Genomic DNA, 16,656 nt, shown 5'->3' on the forward strand with positions numbered 1-16,656 from the left:
AGAGCCCATTTAGTCTCTTAGTGGTATTTTTCATTAATAGACGCTACATTCGCTAGTTTCATTCACTAGAAGTTAGAAGTTTTATGAAAGGATGTACAACAATGAATGTCTATAGGGTTCACACTCTTCACTGTTAATCTTCCAGTCTACAGTACAGAGAGTTAAGGAATAACAACAAAAAAGTTGAGAACCACTGCTAACTGTTCATGTGCAGTTGAGCTGACTGTTGTGTGTTTTGCCTTTGTTAGTTTTACTCTTATGTATGTTTACTTCCTATAAGGAAGTAACATTTGTGTAGTCATACATGAGGAACAATAACCAATTTCTTTATTACCTAATCCTGTTTTTGATATCAAATCTTTTTATGATAATGTAATCAATGGGGATGTAACTCATGATTTGATACAATTCACAATGCTTGGTTCACAATATAATTTTTTTTTAACAAAATGTGATTGAAGACAAGTTATTCCTTTACTTCTCAGACAAAAAATATATAAAAAATTCTTTATCAAATTAAAGAATACTTTTTAAAAAATTTGTAGGTACATTATTCAAAACATTTCATATTTCCAATTCTTTGTAAAGGTGAAACTGAAGCCTTGATACTACTGGCTACCGATACGACTTACGTAGGATGTTGAACAAGCAAAGTCAAGAGATGGTGCCCTCTGCTGTTTAAAAATAGTATCACAATTAATTTTCTCATCTCACCCATTTGAATTTTCACATATTTATATCACAATTTAACTGTCAATATATAATAACTCACTATATATTTACATTGTTTCCAGTAAAAACCTACTTTTTCTGCCTCATTTCCACAGGTCATCATGTTCCTCCTCCACTTTACATAACACTTCCTGTGGTTAAGATATTTTCATTTTTATTAAAAAAAGAAAGAAAAGAGTCAATTCAAACTGAGACACAATTACCAGAAAACAAGTTTATTCATTTATTTTACATTATCTCAGACGTCGAGCAAAACAAAAAGCTACAGTAATAGTGTATTCATTTTCTATACAAGCAGTTTGACAAAGAATGAAATTATGCACGGGGCATGTTCAGTATGAATGTTGTCTGAGTCTGAGTGAGTCTGTATCTTTCTACCGTATATCATTTTAGTTTTATATAAGCTAGTTTGTTTGTGAGCCAGACCGCTGTCAGTTACAACAGAAAGTCTGGACTGACTGGGACTAGTGGAGTCAAATAAAGCAAAAATAGTTATATAGTTTTAAACAGCTTAAGGTTTTTAGTTTTTATATAGTTTGTTTCTTTTGTCTGCGTGTGTGTTCGTGTGGACTTAGTTTGACAAGTTTTAATAATCAGTGTGTGGAGAGTCGTTGTCGTAGATGTCTGAAATACAAAAGGAAAAAAAACAACATTTACTTAAATATAGATTTTAAAGTCAATGTCAGCTGAAATTGAAAGTGGCAGTAGCTAGGTTTGCATGGCATTTATTACAGAACAGGAAGATCCAAAGATAACTCACCACCTGCGTAGTCAACATCGTCATAAATGTCTCCTTCCCTGCAAAGCAAGATGGATATTAAACAAAAAAAAGCATTATATTCAAGCACGAATGAAATGCAAAGATGAGCGCTTTGTTTAGTCTTGAATAAAATGTGTCCATCCAGTACAATATGTAACTTTATCTGTTAATAAAAACTGAAGATTTTTATGTTCTCGTGTATATGTATTATATATTTATCTATCAATTTATTATTATTATTTTTATCTAATTGTGTGCATAAATGACTCATTAATTAAAAACAATCTATATTAAACAATAAAAGTCAAAGATGATACCAATAAAAAAAAAAATTAATCATTATTTGTTTATAATATAAAGAGACTAAAATACGGTAATGCTACTGGTGGCACATATTAAACTGATGAAGATTCACTTACATTGAAAGAAGAAGAGATCTGGACACATAACCAACTGTGAGAGGTGAGACAAAACAAACTTATGTAAAACAGTCCCATTTAATTAGTGAAATACAACTGTTGCTATTTTAATTATTGTTTATTTTATTATCATCTGACAAAAACTAACAATAATTGTAAATTCTCCATGCTGGAAAAAAAGTAATTTTTGGCTGCTTGAAAGGACATTGAATGTTTCCTGCATTAAAACTAAACATTAAAGCTTATATTAAACAGTATTTTTGTTTATATCTTTATTATTTTTTATAACTGATATGTGAGGCCATGATTGGGCTTTCAGAGATCAAGTATTATTTATTACTAATATATTATTACTGTTATAATGTAACGTTATGATTAAAAACAAGACCAATGTGAATCAATTCTCTTCCTCTAGATCAAATAGTCACACACAGAGATGAAACTATAAGCACAAATCCATACATATACATGTTTCCTTTAGTATTATCTGTAAACAGTGTTTATTCATTGAGTAGTTAAAGGTGCAACCGCCAAACTGATGAGTGGTAACACATTTTTACGTGTGTGATATTTTTAGCCTTGCTACTGGCATTACGTATTACCACTTTGGTCAAGATTTAAGTATCTAAAAACTGGGTGAATAGTAAAAGTTACAGATATTCAAGATTAATATCTACTACATGGATTGACACAAAAGACATTCATTGTGCTCAGTGCCTTATGTTGTCTTTGGTCATCCTCTGACTTTTTATAGCGCCACCATGAGGCTGACATTTTTGGTTTTTATTAAAAAATATCTCAACAACTGCAGAACATCAGCATCAGGTGATTTTTTCTCCAATATTCAAGTTGGAAATAATTTTGATAGTGAGAATACTGATGTTAGCATTTAGCTGAAAGTATAACTGTGCAGCCTCACAGAGCTGCATGCATGTAGGGTTAATCACATATTAATGACAATAATGGCTTTCTAACTTTTGTACTTCAATGGAGCAGTGTGCTCTGAATTATTTGAGGAGTTGATCACTCTTGAAACAGGCATGTAGTAAATCGGTGTGTTTAACTCATTGACACTCTGACAGCACATGTGGCTACTTCTGGACACAAACTCATAACCTCCCTGTACACGCACTAAACACCAGATGACCCATACACCCCTATGTCAAGCAACTCTTACTCTTCTTGCAAAGTCAGTCAGCTTGACAAACTGCTCATGTGTCACATGCTGCCAAAAAATAAATAACATACAGTACAATCAAAGAAGTGGAAGAAGGAAGTGAGGTGTTACATACATTTTCCAAACTGGTTGCGACACAGAGCTTTCTTGCTGTTGGTGAGCTCGATCACATCCAGGATTTCTCCCTGAGTCACGTGTAGATCCTTCCCTCCTGGCTTCTTTATGATGCTATTAGGATCCACCATCATGGTGTGCAGCACCCTGAGAGGCCCTTCATACTGGGAAGCAACAGTTATATTATATAGTTATTATATTTCTTATTTTATATTATATGCATCAAGTCTGCTGCCTACCAGCTAAATCACAGGTAGTGATTTTCGACACAGACCTAGTTTGTAAATGCTGGATAGTTTTTGTGTGATTGGATGTACTAACAGGCGAGGAGACAGAACTGGGTTGTGCTTCTACAGAATAATCAGGTCAATAAAGCTCAACATAGCTGATACTGATCAGTTTAAAAAATGTTTTAATTGGCACAGAGACCGATCTGGGGACATTCCTAGTCTGTACTTTTGTATGCTTTCACTCTGGCAGCAGTGTAAGGGGAGGCATTTTCCATAAGAGAGATGTAAACATCTCAAAACTGGGGCTCTGGCAGGGACTTTGCTGTTTTTTAGTGACTGAAATACTGCGGCAGGTGCTGTATATGGATCACAAGTGCCCCAAACTTGCAGTTTGTTCACATATCTGTGTTTTTCTTCTTTTGAGAGGTGATATAAATATTCATGGCTTGAAATAAATAGATAATTCAAATGCCTGTTTTGCTGTTGTTTTGCCCTCCAGGGCTCCAGGCTCACGTGACTGAAAACTATGAATAATAAACATAGAATATGAACATTTTCCTTTCACTGCTATGCTGATGACATTCTGCTTTATCTACCACTAAAACCAAATATTCTGGTGTGAATGTGTGAAAACTATTTACCTTAAATTTCTTTTTAAGATCCTTCATCACTTTGGGATCTATGCTGTTAAAAGATATGATGACGAACAGTTAATCAAAAAGCATACGTATGCATTTATCACCAACACATTTTATTCCACAGATTAACAAAATATTAATTAATAAGGTAATGTTCCTATTTGAACATTACCTCATCTGGTCTCGTCACTTATCAGATCTACATGAATAAAGCTTTACATGACGTTGATAATGGAGTTGGACTGAGTTGTCAATATGTCAAACTGTTGTTTCCTGTTCCTTTTCAGTGGGCAAGCTGTGAATAGATACCTGATTTCAGGCGGCGGTGGGGGGAAATCCTCAGTTAATGGTTGCACGTCATCATAGTCATCTAAAGAGAAAACAAAAAGTACAGTCAAACTGAAACTAAAACAATCTTTTCATCTTCTTAAGAAAAAAACGAATAAAGTGGAACCAACATGACTCCCACACACACACACACTCATGCATGTTATTTCAAGGAAAATAAAGTTGTTCATGTTAATTTTGAATTTAGTGTATGCTCATGATCCCTGTTGTGAATCCTCTGCTTTCAACAAAAGAAGAACGTAAACCAAATAATCTTTATGTTGAACAACGATAAAGTTAAATAAAAACTGAGATTTTACCTGGTATGTGCCAGTAATGTTTATGCTTTATGTTGTGTTGTCACTTACCATCATCTTCAAGCATGCTGCAGATTAGAGGAAACGCAACATGTTAGTTGGAACAGACGTGGGTGAAAGTGAAAAATCAATGCAACAAAACAATTACATGAATTTACAGGTAGGACTACAGAGTCACTAATGACTGAGAAATTACTTTAAAACCTTTAGGAAAAGTTGGTCGAAAAGAAATTTTTCTCACAATATCACAAAAGTTCAGTACAGGATTAACATGATCTACTGCACCTGTCTCTGTTATTTGACTGTATGTTTAACATCAGTGGGGGGTCTGGAGGTGGTGGAGGCAACGATGATAAGTCTGTTTTTCTGGACTGGAGAACTTTGCGCTTCACTGCCTCATAGTCAATATCCACACACGTGTTACTGATGTATCCGTCTGCAAGGTAACACAACATCAAGTGGTCAGTGTGTAAGTCAACACAGAAACACTGAATACAAAGTCTGATATTCAATATTATTACCGGGTGTCTATATAAAACCACATCAAATAATTTAAATTTTTAGTTATCTTGACTTTCAATTCTCGTGTCTAAGTTAATGGAAAGGAAAGTAGTCATGAAATATGTCACAGAATACGGTTTTACTCAAGATTTTTACTTATTTTTTTAAGATGTTTCATTCTTATGAATTAGATCTACTACGAACCAGTATCACTGTTTAGATCAATCAAACTAAAATAGTGTTGAGTTTTTATCATGTGATTTAAATATATGTTGTCCACGTTGTTCTCTGCTACAGATTAGTGATAATACAAATGAAGCTTGAGCTTTTTTTTTGTCTACAACAACAATCAACATATATAATTCAGTAAATGGTTAAGTAATCAGACAGCCAGATATTGATGTGCTTGTCCCCACTTTTTTGAATCAGTAATATATCTGAAACACTTGTTGTTCACCAAGCCAAGCTAATGTGCAATACATAAAAAGTACAATATTTATATATACAGTATACTTTTATAGCATTGGCACATGAGGCACTTATTTCTTAGTTTCAGTTGACAGCTTTATCACATAAATCAATGCGGAGGATATTATAACTTAAAGTAACCATAGCAACACAAATGTCATGCTAAATTGCCAGCTAGCCTACTGGAGTGACTTTAAACAAGCTTTAAACATGTGTAAATACTTTACACAGCCTCACTTTCCCAGTAGAGAAAATGCTACTCAGCATTGCTTAATGGCATTCTTCATGATCTTCAACCTGTTTACTATTTTCTTCTATTGGGAGATCTTGCGTCCTGCAAGTTCTTGCATATTTTACAGTACTAGAAAGGTTAAACAAACACGGGAGGAATTATGCAATAAGACAGAGGTTGAGAGATTGAAAGAGATAAGACCACCATTGTTTTGGTTTCACAGATAAAGTTGAGTATCATCTGTGTAACATGATACATCATATCTTATATACATAATACAATTATTGCCCTGGCAGGACTACAGCTCTTTGAGGAAGCAAGTAGCAGACAAAATGTCTTCAATCTGAAGATATAAACTAAAATTGGTCCTTAGTACAAGAGCACACACAGACCTAATAATAATGATGCAATTATTACAATGCCGAGTATTCAAGAAAAATTCCAACTTATAAATATGCCAACGTTTTCCTAACTCTTCCAACAAAGCCAAGTGTAACAAAAATAGTGCGACCCTATGCCTACCACAAACACACACAAACACACATATATTTTGTTCTATATTCTGCTGGATATTTACACTGAGCTACACAGGACCACCAGCCTGTAATCCACAAACTCGCTTGTCACCATTGAAAGTATCAATAACTCAATATGAAAGGCAAAAGTAGTGTTCCAGTTGTCTTGTTTTCCTTTACCCGCGTGCCCATAGCACTGGATGGTGTGGAAGCTGCGTTGTGTCCAAATACGTGAAAAGTTATTTCTTCCATGTTAAATGGGTTCCTGGTAAGAACTGGCCCTAGGTGATGGTGGGTAAACGGGTAAAATGCTGTGTGAACGCTAACAAACAAAGAAGCAAAGATGCAAACAGGAGCAGGAGAGACAAGTAGATGGAGGGTCCACAAAAAGAGAACTTGAGTATAGAGGAAAGAATTTCAGTGAGGAAAACAAGATTTAGGGAAATGTTTCCTCCAAGTAGATTCACACCTTACGAAACAGGAATTGCATATTTGCAAGATTAGAGAGATTATCTTAGTTAGTCATTATGACACCATTTAAGGGTCATCCAGCCTTAATATTTTTTAAACAGACACTTGAAGAACAAGTTTAAAAGGCAACAGATAAAGAATATTGATAGTCCTACGAAACATTAAAAAAGGACAATTCTAGTCTATTTAATCAAGTTTAGTTTTAGTTTGATAACTCCTTGGTCTGAACTCGAATCATAATAGATTGAAAGGGGAACACGCATGTTATTGTTAAAACCGATCAATTACTGGAAATTTCAATTTCTTGGAAAACATTGGTGCTTAGAGTGCCGCCATACACCACCCATTTTAGAATCCATTCATTTCTGTTTTTTTGGGTGAACTCTAACTTCATTTTCTGTCCTGTAAATTTAGTTGGCAAGGGGTATGATGTTCAGGATAACAGAAGAATGCAGCCACATAGAGAAAGGGCCATTGTGTTGGCAGATTGTTACATGGGTGCGGGTTCTCGCAGAGACTTTGCAATGTGTGTCATAAGGTGTCGCTGGGTTGTTCCATACGCGCCAGCCGCGGCGTGGGCTGCGACCGGTTGAGACATGTAACAAGCGTGTGCGGCGAGTGCAACAGCCAAAAAAGACGCCTCGCCGGTCGGAAACAAGCAACCCCGCAGAGAAGGTGCGCGGGGCCTGCGTATGAAGATCGAAACTGAGTCGGCGCTGGCTGCCTATAGAGAGCGTTCTGTAGAGCTGTGTTCGGAGAATGGAATGTTCAGAGTGCATGGCGAGTGGCTTGCTGCCGGTGTGTGGTGTCTGAATGAGTGAGGTACCCCTGGCCGCTGTCGCGTGTAAGAACTTGAAGTGTCTCGGGTCTTGTTGTGTTCGTGTGATCGAATAATACACATTTTATTGGTTCCTCACCTGAAAGTTCTTCCTCAACTCATTTTCTTTTTTCTGACGCTCCATCTGATCTTTCTTCTCCTGCTCCTGTTGCCTCTTTGCTTCTTTTTTGTTTATCTTCTCAGCATTTACCCGGTTTACCTCCACCTGGTCCCTTTATAGGAACAATTAACATGAAAAATTACTTTTCACTTATTTAGACAGTTCTTCACATCACAGCATAACAAGGTTCTAGCATTGCTGTGCTTTGAGCTAAATGGTAACATTAGTATGCTTAAATGCTGACAATGTTAATGTTCTGATGTTTAGCAGGTATAATGTTCACCACGTTCGACATCTTAGTTAGCTTACGAATATTATCTATTTTGCACTTCACACAAAGTCCAGCTGAGGCTGATGAGAATGTTATATATATATATATATATAAATAAAAATATAAATTCATTTTATATATATGTCATTACAATTCATCCTTACGTGGAACAGAAATGTGTGTACCAAAATTAATTGAGACGCTTTACTCAAATCTGCAAATGTGAACCTCATTGTGGCGTTCAGAGGATCACCAAAGTCAGTAGGTTTAATTACATTGCGAGTATGAATGTCCAGGGTTGGGAGGGTTACTTTAAAGATGTAATCCAGTATAGTTACTAATGAATTGTTTTGTTATCCAAGTATCACAACATAAAAGTAATGTAACTTGATAGATTTCTGTTACTTTTGGATTATGTCAACAACAAATATGTAAATAAAAACAAGAGAAAAGAAATATCAATAAGAAGTATTTATGCAAATGTATTGTGTAAGACAACAGAACAATGTAACCTTTGAAAAGAAAATGGAAACAGAAAAAAAGGAAAATGGAAAGATTTTTAGCATCAACAATGTGCCCTATACTCAGAAAAAAACTCCTGTTAACTGTAATGTGAATATGTCTTTTTTCTGTAATGGATTACAGTTACTTGTTTTTGTATCTTGTACTAAATTGAATCCATCCAACTCAACGACAAACTTCCCATCCATGTTATTTTCTCATACATTGCTCATCCATTGCTTTGCCTCTCTGTAAAATGGTGCATATTAGTAGTTAAATAAAAAAAAATCCACCAATGATACATGAGTGCCCTACGTACCTCACAGTAAACTGTTGTACCAACTGTTGCCTATAAACTTCACCACCTTTCACTTTTTCAGTTTCTTTCAATCTGCCCACAGTTCAACAGTCCCACCCCACCCCACGTGTTTTTTCACACTATCCTGCTCTAACAGGAAATATGTTGATTCACACACACAACTTATAACTGTAAAGAAATATCATTACACACTTAATGCTTCACAGAGACATTTTGGATAAATTTTAAGCACTTTCTGTTAAATGCAAACAAACAAACAAACAAACAAACAAACAAACAAAAACTGTAATTGAGGAAACTTTTTAGTAGTAGTAGCTGCTGTAATGGTTGTTGGCGTACAGTAGCTGCTTCAGGTTTACCCGCAGAATGGTGCAAAAATAACAGTAGCAGTATAAGAAATAATAGAAACACATTATGTTCATGCAGCTGCAGCCACTTTCTACTATTAGCCCTCTACATATAATACAGACCCAATGGTTTAATGTTTGAGGCAGAAAGTTCATACTTACTCATCAATAGCCTCATACACGTCATCGTCGTCCTACAAGAGAAAAGGTTTTATTTGCAAGAGCAAAGAAAAACATTCTTGTACAGTAAATTAATACATTAAAGTGGGAGAAAATGAAATTATCATGAGAAGAGCCACCTGGTTTTGAATTCTTAAAAAGGGTGGCACTCTGACTTTACAGTAATTTAAATTTTAGTTTCAGTTTTCTGTTCTTACCCCGTCCATACACTGTGAACTGTTGTCACTCAGGGACTCTGTGAATCCACAAAACAGACACAAAGACAAAGACATAAGAACACTGTCTTCCATCCTCTAACAAATGCTTGATACAAATTACAAGCCATAACTCACTTCACTTAGTTACTTAAAATGTGTCAGAATAACAAAATGCACCAATAAACAAGCTGCAATTGTTACCATTCTTCTCAAAGCTTGCAATGTCATCATAGGTGTCCTGGTCCTGATCATCAAAGTCCCTGCAGTCAGTAAACAAACATGTTAATTATTCAGCAATTACTATTACTGAAGAACTATTATACTATTATGCTGTTGTACGTTAGTAATTAGGAGACAGTGTTACATTTACCCAAAAATATCAGTGTCTACCTGACTCCTTTGGTCTACTTTCATTTTACTCTTTTATCTTCTGAATTGTTGAAATGGTAAAGTTACTAGAACTAGAAATAGAAATAACAGATTTGAAATATGGTAAAACAAGTTGGTTACATATGTAGTTGGTATATGCTGACCTATCAATACCCTTAAGGTAATAAGGTCAACTTGTTGGCCAACAGTTACTGATTTACACATCCAGCAGTTACAGAGCAACATTATTATTCACTGAAGTTGTGTAAGTCCAGCATTTACTCTCTTTTAGAACTGTTTTTGGTTTCTACCAACTAAGATTATTTGTAATGACCTTCATTAGATAGCTGAAAGTAAAGTGTCTCAGGTAACTATAAATACGTATATATATAGAGTGAGATGACGTGCGGTGAAGGTCTCTGGTCTCAAACCAGTAACATCATGGCTAAGTGACATATATCACCTGAACGCTGCAAAAGAGCTCTTCATACTATTTTCAAAAACTTGTTAAAGTCTCCTTAAAGTGCTTTACATTTATATATTCAGCTCATGATTGTTGCTGATTCAAAATAAATGTAAATCCTCAAACTATTTCCTGTCTGCCATGTTAACTGTATGATGATAGATGTGCTGGAAATACGAATCTGATTTCATTGTGACATTCTCAAATGCCTTTATTATTGCTGATTGTGTATTTAAAGATGTGAAATAGATGTAATATGCTGTAATAACACCAGCATTGTGTCAGCGAGCTAAATACTCACACGGAGGCCACTTGGCGTGGAAGCCTGCTTGGTTTGTTGGATCGTTGTGGCGGTTTCGGAGGACTGATTACTGAGGGTAAAGACATCTTTCTGCCTGCTAAACCTGGTGAACCTGCTGGGAGAACTAGAGAGAACGTCTTTATGTGAATACATTTACGGCAAAATGAGGCAGAGACAACCAGCCTGCACCTACTCTGTTAAATGGACAGTTAACAAAAATTAATGATGAATACGCTGAAACTTTAGCTTTTTCTTCAATAGGCATATTTGTTTGAGCTTTACTGCTGGTAATTACCACATTTCCACACAATGATGAAGCACATTGTGGTTAATTGCTTGTTTGAAGTAATGCTTTGACACAAGACTTAAAAGAAATTTAATCAATTAATACTAATGTTTTATAGAAGACATCCAATTTCCAATTTAATTTATTTTTTTGAATATACATTATTACTTTGAATTCATTTGACATAGACAAATCAAATATATAATGGGAACATGCCTCATCTCATTGGCCCTTTTCACTGCAGACATTTTAGCAGAAAAAGCTTAAGTGGTACTAATACTAACATTAAGGATGGACCCTGAAACTGAAGCAGCTAAATGGAATTTGGCCATCATTAATATACTAATAACACCTATGTTTGTCCTCACTCTGAGATAGAAGACATGAGCAGGGCAGGAAATTAACTAGTTTGTCCTTGTACTATATTGATTCATCTTTTATAAATGCAGTCACTGTTTGCCAGGTTAGTTATTTTTAAACAGAAGAGTTAGGGTTAACCTTTTCTAAACATTAAGCCAGAGAAATATAAGCATAGAGATTCCAGTTAGACAGCAGGAATGTCTAGATTGTCTTCCTTTATTAGTTGAGTCCTACATAATTACAAATCTGTGAGTGAATAAGCCTGAGAGACTTACCGTCCCGCTTTCTTGGACCAGGAAGAGCAGGTACTCGGCTGAACCTCTTAAATGGCTCCAGGTTGACATTGGGAGGCCGTTTGGGTTTCAAAGGCAGGGGTCCTTCAGGGGGTAGGGGCTTTCTCAGCGGGGTCACGTCCTCTGCGCTCCTCTGTCGGGGTTGCGGTCGAAATGGTAGAGGGGCGGAGGCTGGAGTTGGTGCAGGGGACTGACCTAGAGCTGGACTCAGGGATGGTTTGATGCCTAGAGGCTTCTGGTGCCGCAGCATCATGTTCTGCAGCATCTCCCCGGTCTGCTTTATCTTGGTGGCGTCTACCGGCGGGATGGATGTTTTGACTCCATGATTGGGAGGCGGTCGAGGGAAAGAACCAGGTCTGGGGGGGATTGGGGCTGCCATTGGTTCGGCCCTCGGGATCCTCATCAGGCCTGGACCAGCCATCGGAGGAGGAGGAACCGTAGGAGACAGTCTGTGATGAGCCAGATTGTTCTCGGTCACTGGCAGGACTGCCCTCCCAAACCCAGGTCGTGGAGATTTCGGGGAGCCGCTGTCCCGGCTGCTGGTGTCCGAGGTGCTGGTCTTATTGTTGAACTTGGCCCTCAGAGCCTTGACATCAACGCTCTCCCCCTGATGAAAACACAGGAGCTCAAACTCAACTGCAGCAGCTCTGTTTCTGAAGCAGGAAGTTAGCAGCACAGCAGGGCATACCCCCCACGCACACAAACACACACTGCTTGTCAAACCCTCTGCTATCTTTACAAAGTGACAATGCACCGTGCAACAACACAGTTTCCTGGTTGCTTTGATCTTCACAGCACTGATAAGTCTCCTCTAACCCCATGCAGTGAGCAAAACTGCAGGCAGCAATGAGTAATTATAAATCCTCATGGCTGAGATTGCGATCATTATAAAAAATATATCATTACTAATGATACACTGAAATCTTATTTCTTATCTGTTTAAGTTACTTTCCAAAACAAATCTAGTCGATACTTCAACTTAGTGCTCTCTTTTTCCAAATTTAGAGAGTCTTTACTTCGCTAAGTCTGTGGCTTTAAAAACTGCAGCTGCTGACTGAATAAAAAGAACTGAAACACATTTTATAGTGACGCTGACCAACAACTTTTACTTCTAAGTTCAGCGCCTGTACTCATTCAGCGTATAAGATCTGTGTATCTAAACACTGTCACTGTGTAGAGTTTAATGAAGAGACGGCTCCACGGCCATGTGGGCTGTAACATCGTACAGTAGGATGTTGTAACAATGTGGAAGCAGTTAATGAGATTCCTGATTTTGATTTTTGGATTTTTAAAGGGTAGTTACGTCTCCAGAGGTTTTTCTTTGTATGTGGAGGTTGTCTTTGTTGTATCCCTTGTATTTTGGTTGTTTAGGGTCACCCTGACAATAACATGCAAACCAAAGCTCATAAAAACAGTCACATGACTTGGTGATCTGCTGTTATTGTTCCTGTGTTCTGCTTTTACTGTAGTTAACGTAGCTTACGACTGATTTTAAACTGACTTTAGGCTCTAGGTTTACACCTGGCCACCGACTACAGACGGAAACTCAGTCCCTAAGAAATATATAAATAAACTCAACTTTATAGGAAGGACTTCGGTATACTGCCATGATTTGATATTCTGGATTTTATGTGTATTTCTATGCATCAGTGAAGTACCTTGTAACTCTGATTACTTAATATCTTAATGACATTTACTTTACTTTTGCAACACGAATGATCTGCATTTGGCGGGACCGTTATCTGTATTAAACTGGATGTTTAGAAGTAATTTCCTGTGTGATTTCTCACACTAAACTGCACCACGTCCTCTAAAAGCACAAGACCAGTGTTAGTTATTATTAGGTAAAATCAAATGCAACACAACAGCTCAGCCATGAATTCTACCTTTGCAAAGATAATAATGTTCAGAAAGTTTGAAGTAAAGTTTATTGTTCAGCTCTGCATTATAATGAGAGGTGTTTCCTATTTTTTCCTCAACTCATTTGCAAACTCACCACTAACTATGATCTCAATAATAAACATTATATTTTATATATAGTTATTTTACATATAGTTAAAGCCCTTAATGAAACTCCAGTTTTCTGTTGATTCTTGCAGCCCTTGTGGACAAGAGCTTCCACCAAAGGGAAACACTACTGATTGAATCTGACCTGGTGGCAGACATTAACATGACTACATAGAATAGTTCATCTTCTTGCTGATGGTCGTGTTTGTTCATGTAGATTGTAATAATTTTAAATGAACACCTCTCGGAAGCTGTGGCAGAGCTGTTGCAATAAATTGTACATGTGTACCTAATAAAGTGGCCAGAGAGTGTAAATTAATTAATTTAAAAAAAAAAAACATGTTTAGTGTGGAGGTAGGTCTGGAAGGTGAACGGCAGTGTTTTCCCCAGTGAAGCTGCTCAGTGCCCGGTAGATCAGACTGTGCCTGCAGCTTCCAGGTGTGAACATGATCAGAGATCCCTGCTCTTAGTAGAGCTTCCCACAATAAATAAAGACGAAGAGTAAAAATATTTCCTATTGTTAGTGTCAACATGTGTTTCAGCTATCATGTCATCATATCATCAATGACTGAAGCTTTTACGTGTCTCTGTAAACATTATATGGGGATGTTGTCATTCTCACCAACACAAATAAACCAAACTAGAAGAGGGAAGTGACAGAAACATTTCAAAATAGCCACATTAGTTCACAATAACAGGTGGAGTCACAAGCAAGAACATGAAACGTGATGTGAATAAAAACAAATTCTGATGTGAACGAACACGTCTTGTGCTCTGTTATGTGGACAAAATGAAAACATGATGACAAAAAGAATCACTCTATCTTTTTGTTTGAACGCCTAAAGTCGTAATAGAGAGGGTGGGAAGAAGAGCAGGAAGTGCTCACAACCACACACCTCTGTACCTCAGCCAGCATCCTGCGGCCGTTACCATAGAGACGCCCTCCGCTGTAACCCCTGCACCAATAAGCTGCAAGCTGTGCTCGCAGTCGTCTCTCTTATTACAAGGAAGAAAGGAAACAGACAATCTTTTTTTTTTTTCTGTGTCCACACCACAAAATGCACTCGCACACACGGGGCTCTACTTTCAGCCAGCCTGTCAGTCTGCACAAGAAACCGTGAGCGTGACTGTGTGTCGCATCCTTTGGCGCTGACACATAATCGCAGATGGTCTGGCAGTCTGACAGACTGCAGGTGTGCTGCAGATACATTTACGACTCAGTGATAAAACTTATACTGAAGGACTGAAGAAAGACTGTCAAATAAAATATGGCAGAAAATATGATTGATTACAGTGATTACTTATTCTCTACTTTATTCTGTACTTTTTATTTTCTGCTGTGTGAAACATTTTCTGGGATATTGATATTCTGTTGAAATCTGCTCTGCTTGTCAGACAACTGTGAAGCATTTTGAATTGCACTAACCTGTTTGATTGAATATATAGGTTCTTATTATATTTCTATTTCCTTTTTTTATTCTATTTTTACTTATATGTATTATACCTATATATACATTTCTGTTCTATATATTGTGTTAGATATTGTAATATAAGTATTATTTCTATTCTTTAATACTGTGTGAGAAGAACAACTGTAACAAATTTCCCCCTGGGGATCAATAAAGTATTTCTGATTCTGATTCAGGTAGTGTTTTATCACATATTTGGCACCAGCCAGTCTCTGTGACATATGATGTAGTTGATTAACTTAAATTTAATTGTTTAACTGTTTTAGCTTAAACTGAACTGCTGAAATTACAATAATCAGTTGCCTTTTTGTTGTCTTTTTACATCTTATGGAGAAAAACCTGGATTCTTTACAATTTAAAGACTAGATTGACCTTTTACTACATAAACAAGTATAAAAACACAGTTAAAGTGTCTAATTCAGCAGGAATTAGTAAGATAGAACAGCTGAAGTAACACATAACATGATTATGCTGTAAATCATTAACCAGTGACAGCGGTGTGTAATAGAGCTTTCTTTCATCAGCAGCAGCATAGACATTTCTTTTTTTTCAAAATCCAAAACCAACTTCCCCTTTTACTGGGAAATATATGTAATAACGGCAGGGAACAACTGCAGCTTAACACGTCAACATTTTACGGGGTTTACCAGAAGGTTAGGCTGTGTTGTTTCGAAATGTCAGATCATGCAATCGCAGGATTTTAAACCAGCTTAAAAAGTCTTAAATTAAAACTGTACTTTGTTACATGACAGAAGGAAACTGAGGTTTAACCCACAATGAAACATTAAAATCTGCTGATGGTCTTTATAAAACAGTCGGGGGTATTCATAGACTTCTTGATGGTCAGGAGGAAATGGACAGACGTTTACAGCCAACACATGAAGAAAGGTGTGAAAGGTGCTGTGGTGGAGTTAGTAAGCACTCACATTGATAAGTTATTAAAAATAAAAACCTTATAAATAACATTGTAAATAACAATTTCTTACCATATTTGTCTTTAGTGGTGGTTTTAGTGATGTGTAAAGTGCTTCATGTCCAGCTGTGAATCAGTATCCAGGCTGATGCTGCTGTACAGACAGAGCTACATGACACTAAACTTAAACAGCAAATGAGGAAATGCTCTGTAATTCAGCGTGGGCAACAGGGACTGACAGTGACATAACGTGGGGTTAAACAGTAGAGAAACATTAACATGCTGCCACCCAGTTTGTTTCATTCCTTCTTGAACAGTAAGTTTTCAAATTTTTTCTATTATGTGTTTGAAAATGTATGTATGTATTTTATTCCAAAAAAGGGGGCAGCATGAGGACATTTGAAGGAAAGTTTCTTTTGTCTTTCTGGCAGCATGTTTTTAAAAAGTTAAAAGAAGCAGAGAAAGAAACAAAACAGAATGACATAACTATATAACTATATGAAGAAGATATATACTTCATTAATCCCCTATTGGGGAAATT

General features: G+C 36.6%; 1 protein-coding gene across 1 annotated transcript; it reads right to left on the minus strand.

The window, feature by feature from the left end:
• Positions 1-926: 926 nt before the first annotated feature.
• Positions 927-16,407, minus strand: si:ch73-40i7.2 (FYN-binding protein 1). The gene is made up of 16 exons (XM_035653608.1): positions 16,189-16,407; positions 11,709-12,333; positions 10,788-10,911; positions 9,856-9,914; positions 9,655-9,692; positions 9,440-9,471; positions 7,819-7,951; positions 5,236-5,242; positions 5,000-5,150; positions 4,766-4,782; positions 4,380-4,440; positions 4,074-4,116; positions 3,204-3,366; positions 1,912-1,945; positions 1,493-1,530; positions 927-1,356 (listed from the first exon to the last, which is right to left on the minus strand). The coding sequence occupies exons 1-16, from the start codon at positions 16,189-16,191 to the stop codon at positions 1,319-1,321; spliced, it is 1,566 nt and encodes a 521-aa protein (XP_035509501.1). The 5' UTR covers positions 16,192-16,407; the 3' UTR covers positions 927-1,318.
• Positions 16,408-16,656: the final 249 nt, after the last annotated feature.

This window comes from Morone saxatilis, unplaced genomic scaffold, assembly GCF_004916995.1.
Source record: "Morone saxatilis isolate NCDOM2014 unplaced genomic scaffold, NCSU_SB_2.0 Contig12, whole genome shotgun sequence".
Classification (NCBI taxonomy): Eukaryota; Metazoa; Chordata; class Actinopteri; family Moronidae; genus Morone; species Morone saxatilis.